Source organism: Mus musculus, chromosome 8, assembly GCF_000001635.26.
Source record: "Mus musculus strain C57BL/6J chromosome 8, GRCm38.p6 C57BL/6J".
Taxonomy (NCBI): domain Eukaryota; kingdom Metazoa; phylum Chordata; class Mammalia; order Rodentia; family Muridae; genus Mus; species Mus musculus.
In genome coordinates, this window is record NC_000074.6 from 14,083,755 (window position 1) to 14,097,544 (window position 13,790).

At 47.9% G+C, this 13,790-nt stretch overlaps 2 protein-coding genes across 5 annotated transcripts in view; one reads left to right on the top strand and one right to left on the bottom strand.

Moving 5' to 3' along the window:
- Positions 1-6,584, bottom strand: part of Erich1 (glutamate rich 1) — a 64,457-nt gene extending 57,873 nt beyond the window's left edge. The window contains exon 1 of one of the 2 annotated variants that reach the window (XM_011242050.1): positions 6,487-6,584. In XM_011242050.1, coding sequence (XP_011240352.1) covers positions 6,487-6,508 — 22 coding nt within the window. In that variant the 5' untranslated portion in view covers positions 6,509-6,584. The remainder of the gene's footprint in view (positions 1-6,486) is intronic. The other variant, NM_001034862.2, reaches the window with a different exon arrangement.
- Positions 6,585-12,021: 5,437 nt separating this feature from the next.
- Positions 12,022-13,790, top strand: part of Dlgap2 (DLG associated protein 2) — a 757,651-nt gene continuing 755,882 nt past the window's right edge. For 2 of the 3 annotated variants that reach the window (NM_172910.3, NM_001145965.1), the window contains exon 1: positions 12,121-12,387. Coding sequence is in view for 2 of the 3 variants with exons in the window: in NM_001145965.1 (NP_001139437.1) it covers positions 12,370-12,387 (18 nt within the window). In the remaining variant the exon portion in view is untranslated. Of the gene's footprint in view, positions 12,388-13,790 lie in introns of all 3 variants that reach the window. The other variant, XM_006508783.4, reaches the window with a different exon arrangement.

Consider the following 13,790-nt stretch of genomic DNA (forward strand, 5'->3'; position numbering starts at 1 on the left):
ATCAATCACTCGCGATGCTTCACAGCCCAGCCTACTTCCTATTAATATTAAAGAGACTGAGTGCAGAGCTTCCTTTTCTAGTTCACTTATTCTTTATAGATTACACCATAAGGTCTGTGTGTTTACAGGGAACAGTGCAACACCTCAATGCATATAAATGCATTATAGTCAAATCAAAGTCAATGTCTTCATGCATTTCTCTGTGCTCTGGGTCTTTGAATATGCCTCTCTTTTTTGTTCTTTATAAAGGAGATGACAGGGTATTGTAAAATTCACCATGCAGAGTAAGCCATAGCTGTCCTGCTGTGCCATAAGGAGTTGTTCTCCCTGGACCTGGAGCGGCTCAGTGGTTAAGAGTAAGGCCAGGCGGTGGTGGTGCATGCCTTTGCTTGCGTTAGCTTTAATCCCAGCGCTCAGGAGGCAGAAGCAGGAGCATGTCTGTGTGTTGGAGTATAGCCTGGTCTACAGCCTGAGGTCCATGAGTTCCAGGACAGCCAGGGCTGTTATACAGGGAAACCTCGTCTTGAGAAAAAGAAAAAAGAAAGAAAGAAAGAAAGAAAGAAAGAAAGAAAGCAAGCAAGCAAGCTGCAAAGGACCAAAGTTCAGAACTGCCTCAAACTCTAGCTCCAGGGACATGGCTTCTACATGCCCTGTGCTCACATGCTCAAACCTACACTCAGACATACACTTATATACCTAACTGAAATTAAAGTAACATCCTAAGAACAATCTATTCTTCCTCCCAATTGCATTCTGATACTTAGTGTCTAACCGGCCACCTCAGCCTCCTCCCTTCTTTTACTCCTGGCCTCAAATCACTACTAATTGACTCCTATGCCGATACTTTTCCGTGAGTGGAAACATGCTTGTTTCTGTGCTTGGCCTGTTTGACTTAGTGTGATACCCTCCACTTCCACCCACGACGCTTCTAGTGGCAGGAGTTCGCTGATCATAAGAATGTGTGTACTTCTAACTGAAAAGCTTTTATGTAAAAATAAACAAACCAAACACAGAAATACACGTTTCCCTTTTTATAATATTCTTTCTACAAAAAAGAAAATTAAAGCCATATTAAGAGAAATGGGGATTCTGCAATATTCAAGACCACCAAATGTTAGCCTATCAATTCAATGAATATTTTAATATATTTTAAACTTTTTATTTTGATCACAGAAGTATGTTTGTTATCTCTGTTAGCAATCTGTTTAAGCTCCACCCTTCAGTTACCTGGCAACAGTCAGGTAGGCCTGACCCACTATCAAAGGGGCTGCTTGCCCCCTCCTCTTTCTCTTGCTCCTTTGCTCCTGCTGTCCTCTCAGCCCTTCCCCCCTCTCTTCTCGTGCTCAGTCAGCCTCTACTCTTCTACTTCTCCTCCTCTCTCTCCTCCTCCTCTTCTTCTCCTCCTTTTCCTCCTCCTCCCTTTCCCTCTTTCTCTCTGCCTCTACTACCCTCTTTAAAAAAAAAAAAGATTCTGACACACCAGAAGGAGGCATCAGATCTCATTATGGGTGGTTGCTGGGATTTGAACTCAGGACCTTTAGAAGAGCAATCAGTGCTCTTACCCGATGAGCCATCTGGCCAGCCCTCTACTACCTTCTTAACTCCCCACCCCATGCTCTGAATAAACTCTATTCTATACTATACCATTGTGTGGCTGGCCCCTCAGGAGGAAGGGATGCCTCAGCATGGGCCCACCAAGGCTGTGAGAGACCAAACTGTGGGAAACTAAGTCCCGCAGTTACTCTCACCCTAAAGATCCACTGACCCCTTGAAGGGAATTATGTCACCTCCTCCTTCATTGCCTCCACCTGGCGCCCGAGACTGCCAGCTTCACTCCCTCCTTCACTTGGCGCCTAGAACTGCTTAGATTAAGGCAGCTTCACCTCCGCCTCCATGTCTCCGTTTGGTGCCCAGGACTGTTTAGTCAGGACAGGCATTCCAAGATAAACTGCAGAATGTTTGAAGGCCACCGGGACTGTTTTAGGGCCAACATTCCAAGATAAGTTGCAAGAAGCCTGTAATCAGCATTCGCCCCAGATGTCCAGCCCTTTCTCTGTATTTTATTATGTCCCCTCGACCCCTCCCTATTTTCTCTCACTGTGTGCTTATAATCAGGCTCTTAGCCTTCATTAAACAGACCTTGACAACTCTTTGCTTGGTCTCGCTTCCCTTTCTCCGCTCATTTCTCTTTCAGGCCCTGGTCCTTTTCAACCCACGGAATAACTAAGTCCTGCTGGACGGGACACAAGGCACCTCCTTCCCCCACACCTTACCACATCTCCATAGAACATATCCCCCCTCTCTTTATCTTTTTATAAATACATCAATCTCTGTGTGTAATATGCCTCATTGAAATTTAGAATAAATGTATAAATTTTACTTTACTGAATATATACTGCACATCTAGAAAGGAGAAATGGTGGAAGACACCAGAAATGATGCTCATTTGTAATTGACTAATACAAATTTTCAAAATTCTTATAGTATCAATAAACTAATGCCTGTTTGGGAATTGTAATTTCCAGAAAGAAAAAAAAAACCAAAAAAACTGTGTGATTGAAACAGTTCATCTGGCATGGAAGCTCTTTAAACAGGAATGTAAATAAATCAAAATAGCTTCTGGAAGTCCCTGAAACTGACCAGTCTCTAGGCTCTTTTCGGCCAGAGTAAGGAGAGGCAGGGTGCCAAGAAGACTGAAGCCAGACCAGCTAGCTGCCTGGAAGATGTTGAAGCCAGCAGAGCTGTGGGGAAGAGGTTTGGGGCAACTGAGGTCTACAAAGGACACTCTCCAGTCTGCTGAGCTGCATGCGGGTTGTGCAGTGTGCTTCAGGGTCTCAGTTTATGAGCTGTCTGTTACCTATGCTGAGGTGGCTCTGGTCATCCCAGCTGTCTGTCATTTCTGCTCCCTCCCGTAAGTAACACTAGTAAAACTCATTGGTTCACCAAGTTGGACTTCAGTGGTATCCCATGTTTATGTCTTCCCAGGAAAAGGTTTGTTACCAGCAGCTGTTGACTTAGGGATAGGAGGAGTGAGATTAATTCTGAAAGAGTTATTTCAAAATGGAATGTTCATGAAAAGCTGTTAACATTGATAGAACCATATGCTCACAGAAATTACATTGAAGCGAAAGAGATTGATAGCAAATACCAACAAACAGCGTTTACAATATAACTTCTCCGTCTTCGTTTTCAGAGGAACCTCACAGAACAAACTGGCTCATGACAGACCCTTTTCACTTCATAAAAATTTGTTACTGGAAAACAAGAGTTATCAGGCCTTTTAAGTATCAGAACTGACCGGAAATAGAAACTTTCACTGATCTTACAATGTCCCCTTTCCATCTCACTCTGGTGTACTGAAGAGAAAGCTCTCAAAATATCACTCCTAAAACTACAGCATAAAAACAAATCAAATTACCTTGCCAACTTAAACTATTTAGTAAATACACACACACACACACACACACACACACACACACACACACACTTTATTGGGCACTTTAATTTTTTCAGGTTTGTTGTAGTTTATTGAAAACTGATACTCTGAATTCTTTCTTTTCAGAAAAAAACTGGTTTCAACAAGCTGCCTGAATGTATGCCAGCCTACGTAGGGCTCCTGAAGATGAAAGGTTCCCCCCCCCCATTTTATTTCTATAAAAAGGCAAAGTATTTAACCTTTGTCTGTAATCTAGAAAAAAATGAATAAGCTGGTTACATTGTTACTTCAGAAGTTCAGTATATTATGTTAATTCAATAAATGATAGAATTATAGGTGGAAAAACGATTAGCTGAGATTTAAATAGGAGTTGGCAAGCTTTGTGAAATATTAATTAACAGAAAAACAGTGCTCCAAATAAGATTCAAATGGATCTGGATTAGAATCTATCTCCAAGTAGCAGAAATATACTAGAGAGCCTGGCATTGTGGTACATACTCACAATTCAGTAATCCAAGACTGAGACAAGGAGACCATGGTTTTAAGATTCTAATCATGTACAAGGCCAGCCTGGCTTATACAACCAAACCTTGTCTTAGAAACAAACAAACAAACAAACAAACACAAAAAATCTATTTGCTCAAACTTTAAAAAATTTTTAGTACTTAAAAATTAAAAAAAAAAAAAGAATCTGGGTACATTTTGTTCAAAGCTTTTTCTCCTAGAGGGTTTTAAAAATAGCAATCGTCACACAATTAACTACCCATGCAGGAGATAAGCCCCAGGTAAGGCTGCAAGAACTTTCATTGGGATCTGTCAATACATTGTAGCAGGAGAGAGAGCAAAGAGTACTCCTGGACCAGGTGGGCTGGTCCTGTTCCAGACTATAATGGAAGCTTCGTCAACTGCTCAGCGTACAGCACTGCCTTCTCACCCAGACAGACTGAGCTAAGAAATGGCAGCTGCCACCCACGAGGCAAGTCTGTAAGCAGCACTTAGAAACTGAGGCCATGAGATAGATTATGATTTTTGTACCAAGAATTCTACTTTTCCAGTTCATTGTTTTTCAATCAGACAAATTTGGGGTTCGACATAAAGACGCAGTGACTGGAAAAGATGTTCTGGACCAACGGTTCTTAACCTATAGGTTGGGACCCCAAAAGGGGTCGCCTAAGACTATGAGAAAAAACAGATACTTACATTGTGATTCACAACAGTAGCAACATTTCAGTTCTGAAATAGCAACAAAGTAACATGGTTGGGGGTCACTACCACCTGAGAAACTGTATTAAAGGGCCACAGCATCAGGAAGGTTGAGAACCACTTATTTTCACGTGTGGGTTCTGTGGCTCTACAGATGGGAAGGCTATCAAAGAAAAACTGCTGCTCACATTTCCTTACTACCCCTGTCCTGTGGACTCAAACTTTCTGGGCTGGGGCTTTAGGGTGGAACGTTATACTATTTATAATATTTTTCAGGTCCTTGGTATTTCTCTTTGTCCTTCAAACACGAAGTCTTCTCCCTACACATCTGCTGCTCTTTCTCTGCAGGCAAACAAAGGAACTTGCTGCCTCGTTCTGCATGACATCATGTGGGTAACCAGATCAGTCAGGTTCTTCCTTTAGGCCTCCTTCTGTGGTCTCCTCTAGCCATAGCAGTGTTAACGCTGCCCAATCCAGACACTGCGGCTGGCCTGAAGCTCTGATCTAGGTCTCTTTCGGTATCTTATTCATTACCAAGCTGAGTCTTTCCTAGAAACCTTTCTTCCCATCTCTCTCATGCTTTCCCTCCCTCCTCCATCCCCATATAACCACCATGAGGCATCCTAGCTGGCCTTCTCAGGCTTAAATGCCTACTTCCAGGTTTATGTTTTGGGTTCACAAGCCCCACTCTTTGGAAAACACAGTATCCTTCAACTATTTACATTTTACCTGATAATTCTGTCATATAGTCTCTTCAACAGAAAAAGAGACTGTTTTCAGAGAGTAGTTTAGTGTCTGATTAAAACGACCAAAAGCTTTCCTGCATTTTACCTTAATTTACTGAGGTTAAAAAGAGTCTTAAAGTTGGCGAGGTGCTTTATAGATGATATAATTCCTTGCATTTAATGCCAAGTTTTGAAGCATCTCGAACATAGAAGGGAATTCAAGAAGAGAAAGCACAGGGTGTGGCGTCAACCCAGGAAACAGCTGAACCTATAAAGTGTTTGTATCCTCTTCCTTGCAAGGATTAGAAAAAGGTTTTGCTGCTCAGTAAAGAACACTTATGTTCATCTTGAAACACAACATCAGATCAGACTGTTTTGAAAGGGTTATATCTGTCCTTTCTGATCCCTGAGATCATCTTACTTCCAACCCCCCCCCCCGCCCCACCCCCATAAAGTTTGATGAAACTTAAGTCACTGAGGCTGAAGTGGAAAGTCGCTAGTTAAGGATGGGGACTATACTAATTTGTTCATGGTTTTCTTGCTTGCAGAGAAATTAGTTTCCTGCTTTTTAAGCAGATACTTATTAACTATATACAGTTGCCACTAGCCGTCTCCTCCACCTCCCTCCCATTTCACAAGAGAGAAGCATGTTTTAAACACAGAAAAGTCTCATATTCTCTACTCCTATCACATGAACTGCACTTCAGGACCTCAGGGTACTAACCCAGAGATGACTGCAGGCCTGGCTGCCCTAGGTAAAGGCAATCCTCCAGACTCTAGGTCTTGTGTCCTCCACCCACCACCCCAATCCCCATCCCCACGCGCCAGCTCCGCCCCAGCAAAGAAGATCCCAGAGTCCGGTGAGGCCTCTGCTCCACTAGTGTGGTCCAGGGAGAACGAAGGCCCCTAAAAGCTGCGACAGCGCCAGACCCAGCCAGCAGGAAGGGGAAGCCACCACAAGAAGGGTACCTCAGGGCCCAGCATGTCCCATCTTGCCCTAGACACTCAAGGTCCCTGTAGCCCCTACGATCCCTCAGTGCTCAGGGCCATCAGCCTACCACGTCCGCCACCCCTGGGTATCTCGGATCCAGTCTCCGTTCGCGTTCCGCGCTTCCTGCCTACCCTGCTTCCGAAGAGAAGACATACTGGACCCCAGCCGGGATCTCTGGCCCCAGCCGCCACCAGTCGCGCGGCGCTTCCGGATTCCTCTCGTGTAGGCCCGCCCACAATATTAGGAGTGCCTAATCCGGACCCGAATTCCCCGCCGCTGGATGTCAATCATCCATATTCGGGGGCGGATTGGTTCGTATGCGGCCCGGGCGTGGCTTAAACTCTGCCTCTAGGAGCCTGGCTCTGGAGCCTGCGCGGAAGGCAGACGGCCTGAAAGCTCTGCTCCTGTGGTTTGCGGTTTGCCCCTGTGATGGACGTGGGCCAAGACACAGCTGGGGACAGTACCGGCTCTGCACACTTGCGGAACTTGGAGTGCAAGCTGGAGAAAGGTTGCTGAGGAGAGAAGGAAGGTCTGGAGGCTTGAAGCAAGGCAAGGTTCCCCAGACACCTGCAATCCGTTCCGCGCGCCCCTCACCACGTCTGCCAGTTGTACCGCTGCACGGCTGGAGATGCTCCCATCTGTTTCGCGTCTACGAATCCCTCTCATTGTGTCGTCTTCCACTTTGCTTTTAGACCAGCTGTGTTACCGCGCTGGAGCCCTTGTTCCCTGTTGACATTGAGTCTTCACCCTTGAACTGCGTCTTCAGAAACATGACTGCCAAGTTCCTACATGGTCTGCAAGCTGGTGGTAACGTTCATGAAAGGTCAGATAGAGGAGCATGACCAAGAAGACTGTAAGGACCATATTCCAAAGAGATGGGCTCTTTGAAGGGAAATAATGCAGGAGCAAATGATTTGGGTTTCATCTTTGAGAAGATGAAAGAGGAAGACCTGATGTTATGAAGAGAATGCTCAAAACATTTTTAGAGCCTATCTAACGCAGGTTTGGATCTGGAAGGAGAGAAGGCGCGCGGTTGTTGCTATTGCAGGACTCTCTGGAACACTCACTCGGACATCAGTGAGAGTAGAAGCGAAGAGATGTCGCAGATGGACTCAAGCCAGGGTTGCTCCTGAAAGGCTTGGTTGGGCTCCAGTCTGTTGTTTGCGTTTTATACTCTAAAACCACAAGGTGGGGTGGGCAAGCAAGCGAAATTTTACAGATGCCTAAGAGGCAGTCAGCAGGTTGTTAAGGGTAACATAGCCCAATGTTTCTGCTATTTCTCCAGGTCGTTATGTTCCAAGTAGCCAGTAAAGACATGCTTGTCAAATAAGCAGGACAAGCAGTGCTTTGAATAAGTCATGAAATGAATCAATAAATCAGTATTTAATAATAGGTCTCTGCTGCTTTCTTCTACTTTACTGGTAAAGATCATGGAAGAAGCAACTTCAAACGGAGATGTGTAAAATTGATGCATTGAGCTTCGAAGTGAAATGACCCAATGTAAATGTCAAGGAAGTGGCTTCTGTCTCTCGGTTAAAAGGAGGTTGTAGCAGATGAAGCAAAAGTCCATTGCTAGCCCATTGCCATAAGGGAAATGTTGATCGTTAGCATCTGAGTTGTGACATAGAAGGTTGTGGGAAGAGTAGTCAGAGTGTGGATGTGTTTGCAGGCAAAGCAAAGGAAATTTTCTGACTCATCAGATTGGTCTGTGGTAGAAAAGTGAAAGTTTAGAATGGGTTCAGAGTTTTGGTTCAGAAGCTGAAAAGTTGGGGTTTCAGGATCATCATGGGGGGCCTTTGGGAAGCCCTTTGTTAACTTGTGCTGTGTGGCTTTCGATGCATAAACTTAGGAGATCATGGAGGGAACCAGCATGGCCACAATGGTGGTTAAGAATTGAGCCACAAAGACTTCTGGGCTTTGGAAAACTGAGAGATGAGGAGACCTAAGACTGACTAGAGAGGATGACCAGTGACAACTGTCCTGTGGCCACGTCAAAGACGAGATCCCCTGATTCACAGTCGTGTTTGTTCAGGGCAGATCTTTACCACCTTTGGAATCCTAGGCACAAAAGCCTGCCGGTTAAGGAAAACAGAAGGTGCTGGATGTGGACCACCACGCCAGCTTCTACACTCCCAAGAACTCCAGCAAACACCAGGATTCCTGTATCACGCTCAGTTGACCACAAGCACCATTCACTCAGATGCCAGGCTAGCCATGTGTGATTTGTATATTGTTGCACCAGGGAGGCACCATTTGGAGGCCTTGTTGGAGTAAGTGTGTCACTGTGGGTGTGGGCTTAATACTCTCACCCTAGGTGCCTGGAAATCAGTCTTCCACTAGCAGCCTTTGGATGAAGACGTAGAACTCTCAGCTCCTCCTGCACCATGCCTGCCTGGATGCTGCCATGCTCCTACCTTGATGGTAGTGGACTGAACCTCTGAATCTGTAAGCCAGCTCCAATTAAATGTTGATTTTTTTTTCAATAAGACTTGCCTTGGTCATGGTGTCTGTTCACAGCAGTAAAACCCTAAGACACCATGGAAACACGGCCACTTCTGTCTCTCTCCCCTGTCCCTGACAGATCTACTCACAAAGATCCCATCTAGTTTGTCTCCTTTTCAAGTTGATCTCTTCCCTACTCCTGTTGCTGTTTTTCATTCTTACCCTCCTACCTTACCATCTCTTCTGTTCATACCCACCATAAAGATCTTTGAAAAGTCTAAAGCAATCACTGCAGGGCAGGAGAGATGGCTCAGTGGTTAAGAACTCTTGCCGGTCATGCACAGAACCTGGGTTTGGTTTCCTGCATCACATGGTTGCTCATGACCACCTGGAGCTGTATTTCTAGGAGATCTGACACCTTCTGCCCTCCGAGAGCATCGAGCATGGACACTGGTGCATTTGCATACATTCGAGCAAAATACTCATACACATAAAGTAGAATAAACATTTTAAAAAGTCACTTGCTGTAGCCCATTACAGGACCAGAATGATATTCCCTCTAACAACTGATTTTCAATATCATTCTAGAAACCTTAGCTAATGTAATGAGACAAGAAAAGGAAATAAAAATGTTATATATTGGGAAAAAAAAATAAAAACATCTCTGTCTACAAGTGACTTGAAGAAAATCCTAATGTCTTGGTCAAAATCCCACACAAAATTATGCTGTGTTTTAAGACACTATTCCAAGGCCTTTAAATGTGTTATAGAACCTCCCAATTCATTATCTGTTAGTTCTCATTCAAGATGGTCTCACAGTTCTTCCTTGTAGCAGGAATGGCTGGGCACCTCTAGGTAAACATGGGGGATGAGGGCACACAGCCCTAAAAGTATCTCCTGCAGGAGGACCTAATTGAGGACTGCCTAAGAGACCAAGGATTGCTGGTTTAGACAATGCCAGCCAATCAGGAACTGCAGTTTAGAAGAGATGCTTTCTTGGGACCAATGGGGTGTGAGTGGAGGGTATTAAAGGAGCTTGCAGCAGTGTTCAGATGTGTTGCTGCTGCGCCATAGACTCTGCACAACCTCACCTCCAACCCCCATGGGTAGGGTCAGGCATCGAGCACTTCCTAATTTCATTAGTCATTTAGAAGAAAAGATAAGTCTTTCCTTGTCTCTGGGTCTTTGGGTCTGTTCTTCCCACTGCTGGAACGGTCTCTTACCTCATTCTTTTCTGTCCCAAATCCCAAGCTTCCTGGGAGCTTGGGCAGAAGTCAACTTCTGGATTTACCTCATTCAACTCAAACTCTACAATAGCTTTCTTTGATATTATTCAAGTTGCTCAGTAGGGGGAGTCGAGGGGGGAGAGAGGATGGAAGAAATTGTGGAGTGTATCTCAGACTATTCCACTAAGAATCTTCAATAGGATCGAGTCCTTGTTGCCTGAAAGATCGCCTTGGTGACACATCCTTCATTATCCCTTTTTTCCCTTTCCCACTCTTTATTCCTGTTTAGTTTCCAGAGATAATAAGTTTTTCAAATAACTCACTGGAATCCATGTCTCGGGACCCGCTGTGTGCCAAACCTAGAGGAAGACTGTATGTAATGACACCACACAGTATTCCCCTAGGGTCACAAATAATTCCCTGTCCTTTTCCTTTTCCAATAACACTGTATATTTCCTTCATAGGAGCAAGTGCCATTCATGCTCACATGTTACTCCTATAACGTCAAATGGCTTCATCCCAACACTGGATGCGTGCCCAGGGACAGTCTTTCTTTCTGTTTTGGTACAAGTCCACGACCCAAAAGAGCTCACAGCAAGCACCACTGTGCTCCTTTCGTTTGCCTGAGATGGAAGACCGGAAGATGGGGGCACCGTGGAGAGGAGGAGAAAAGTGGATATTAGAATCTTCAACTTGATGTGCAGTCTAGATTTTTTATTCGAGGTCTGGAAACCCACCTTCCTTCCTTCCTTCCTTCCTTCCTTCCTTCCTTCCTTCCTTCCTTCCTTCCTCTCTCTCTCTCTCTCTCTCTCTCTCTCTCTCTCTCTCTCTCTCTCTTTCGATAGTGGAATCCAAATGGAGTGTGCTACAAACACTAGAAAAAAGTCACATCAGATACCTTTGATCCATTTGTGTATCTTTCACACACCTTAGTATTTTGCTCTGAAAGTGCACTGCAGTTGATTGATCATAGGAAAAAACATCTTATGGAGGCTGTTTTTATGGAAAAGATCTTGGGATTTAGGGAAATACAGGGCTGTTCACCTGTCTCTCCTCTATTCGACACCCATTCACCTTTCTGTAAATAGTCACCTTATTGATTAAGTTTTGGTCACATTTAAACTTCTTGACAACGGAGACGAAAGCCCCCTATTATATTTACACGGAGCCTAGAGACCGGCCCAAGGTTAAGCAGGTGTAGTGAGTATCCCCAGAGCCCGGTGCCAAACTATGTCTTTAGTTGTCAGCACCTTTTACTCTAGGCCACAGAAACTTTTCTTGACTGTTCAGTGGATCTAAAAAGGGTATCCCCACGAATCTAATTAGGTTTCATCAAAATATGGCTAATTTTGCTGAATTTGCCAGACTGTTTTTTGTTGTGTTTCTGATTTCGCTGAGGAAAAAAAAAAAGATAGTTTTTTTTCTTTGCTTCCGAGTGCAGCAGCAAACAAGGGCCGACACCATCTCAGCCCTCTATCTGGACCAGGTTTATGACTAAAGATTGCTGTTCAAGGTGCTGGGGATTCCTGTGAGCCCAGAAGCAGCAGTTTACCAGAGCTGGGAGGTAACAGGTGGAAACAGTGGTCTTATTTCACAGCACCCAGAGCAGCACTGTGCTCTCTTAGTGGCCAGTGCTGAGAGCTCCTATCTTCCATCGCTCCCTCTCTATGACCTGGGAGCCCAATAGGCTTTCACCGTGCAGAGTTCAGGGTGCCGATGCGTCTGCAGATCCCACATCTCGGTTCACATTGAGCTGGCCCTTCCCAGGCGCATTGGCTTGCTTGTGGGTTCCCACGCTGACCTACAAACACACGGAGCACACGCGGTGTGGGACCTCTCCGCTCCCCCTCCGGGAACCATCACTGTCCTGGAGTGACCCAACGCTCTGCGCGCAACAGTTGGGATCCGCTGTGCGCGGGCTCCCGGGCCGTGAGCGCCATGCGACCTCTGGGCCAGGCTTGCCATTGGCAGCGGCACCGCGGCCTGAGCGCTCCCCCTAGGCGCGTGGCGCTGGGCCCTTCCTCAGATGGAGCCACGCACCGGCCGCCCCCCAGTGCGCCGGTGCCTCCCCGGGCGCCGAGTGCGCAGGCGCCGGCCGTGAGGACCGACCGTGCGCCGGGCTCGAACGGGGTCGGAGCGCGCGGCGGCGGTGGTGGCGCTGGCGGTGGCGGTGGTGGAGGCGATAAGCGGTAGCGGCAGCGGGGGACAGACAGACTGCGGATCGACGCACGGACCCAAGGATTCTCGAGCTTGGGAGCTGGCGGCAGTGCTGTGCGCACCGCCTGGCCTGAGGGGTGGCCACCTTGCCATGTCGCTCTGCACCCACTGAACTAGGAAAGCCCAAGGATGTCTGCTCTGAGGAAGGTGCGAGACGCGCGGGGCCGCGGGGACCGGGATGCGGGGACCTGGGCGCTAAGTGGCGAGTGCCGTCGGGGCAGGGAGGGGGCGGTGCTGCGAGCCGGACCGGCGAGGGCCCTGCCTGAGTGGCTGCGTTGGGGATAAGAGGCTCCCGGGGACCCGATCCGGGAGCGTGAGAATAACCCCAGGGACGGCTGGTGCTCCGGGGTCCGCCGCTGGGGTCCTTCCGGGCTGCAGCGCCCCGCGGCAGGATTGCTGGCACACGGGCTCCCTGGGTGCAGGAGCGAGGCGGAGGTGTGAAATTCCCCGCTCCGCGAGGCCGGGTAAGGGGGTGCAGCCCGGGGCCCCGGCCAGAGAGGGACTCTGGTGGGGCAGTGGGGTGCGACCTGGGTTTCCCCTCCCCCAAGCCCGGGTGGACACCCGGACCTAGACTGGGAATGAATGAAAGGTGCTTGGAGCTGGTGGTACGGGCACTGGGGTCGCGGAGGCGGGGAGGGGCCACTTGTGCCCTTTGCAACAGCCTTCGCGCCCGGCAGGGCCTGGGCCTCGGGCTTGGGAGGGGGTGGCCGCTGCTGGGCTCTCCAAGTGCGAGCCGGGAGCACGGGGGCTTTTTTAGGGGTGGTTGCTAAGCGAAGCGCTACCCAGCGCAGGGTTTTGTAACTAAGCCTCCCCCGGCAGCTGCTGTTGCTGTTCTCGGGCTCTTTCCCTAACGATCGCAGAAGAAATAATGAGGATGTAATTATTACAGCCCTGCGCGGCGAAGGGCTGGGGGGCGGCAGGCACCGGCTCCTCTGCTTGACGCTGGCCAGGTGGGGCCGGGCGGGGCAGGGGATTTCTCTCCCATCCTCCTGGAGCGGCTGGGTGGCGGGAGATGCTCGCTGGGACCCGAGGCAGGGGCCGGGGCTGTATACCGAGTTAGAAGAGATGGGGAAGGGCAGCAGGCAGTGCCTAGGCGGGCGTAGAGTGTCGCAGGTGAAAGGGAACCGGGAGCGCCGCGGCTGCTTAGCCGTTTCTCACCCGAAACTCAAAACACTTCGGGAATGTGGTGCCAGCCGCCCGCATGTCGCTTCCTTCTTTTCAAATGGATGTGGATTCCGGCCCGGGTCGAAATCCAAATGCGTGACTGACTGATCAGCCTTAGCCGGCTTGTATCGATGAAGAGTATAAAGTAACGGGCAGCGAATTCGCCCTCGCTCTTGATGAACTCTGCCAGTCCGAGCTGTGGGCGTTTCAGGGCTGGAGATTAAAGCGTACCAGTTTTTCCTGGCGTCTAATACTTGGAGGCGGGAGGGAGCTGTCTGGACTCGGAGCCTTGGGATTGCTGTTAGTGGCCAGGTGGGTACATCAGCCTACAACCTTGAGATCTGACCGTTACCTTGGATCCCAGTCACCTGTGTTTTGCAGAAGGC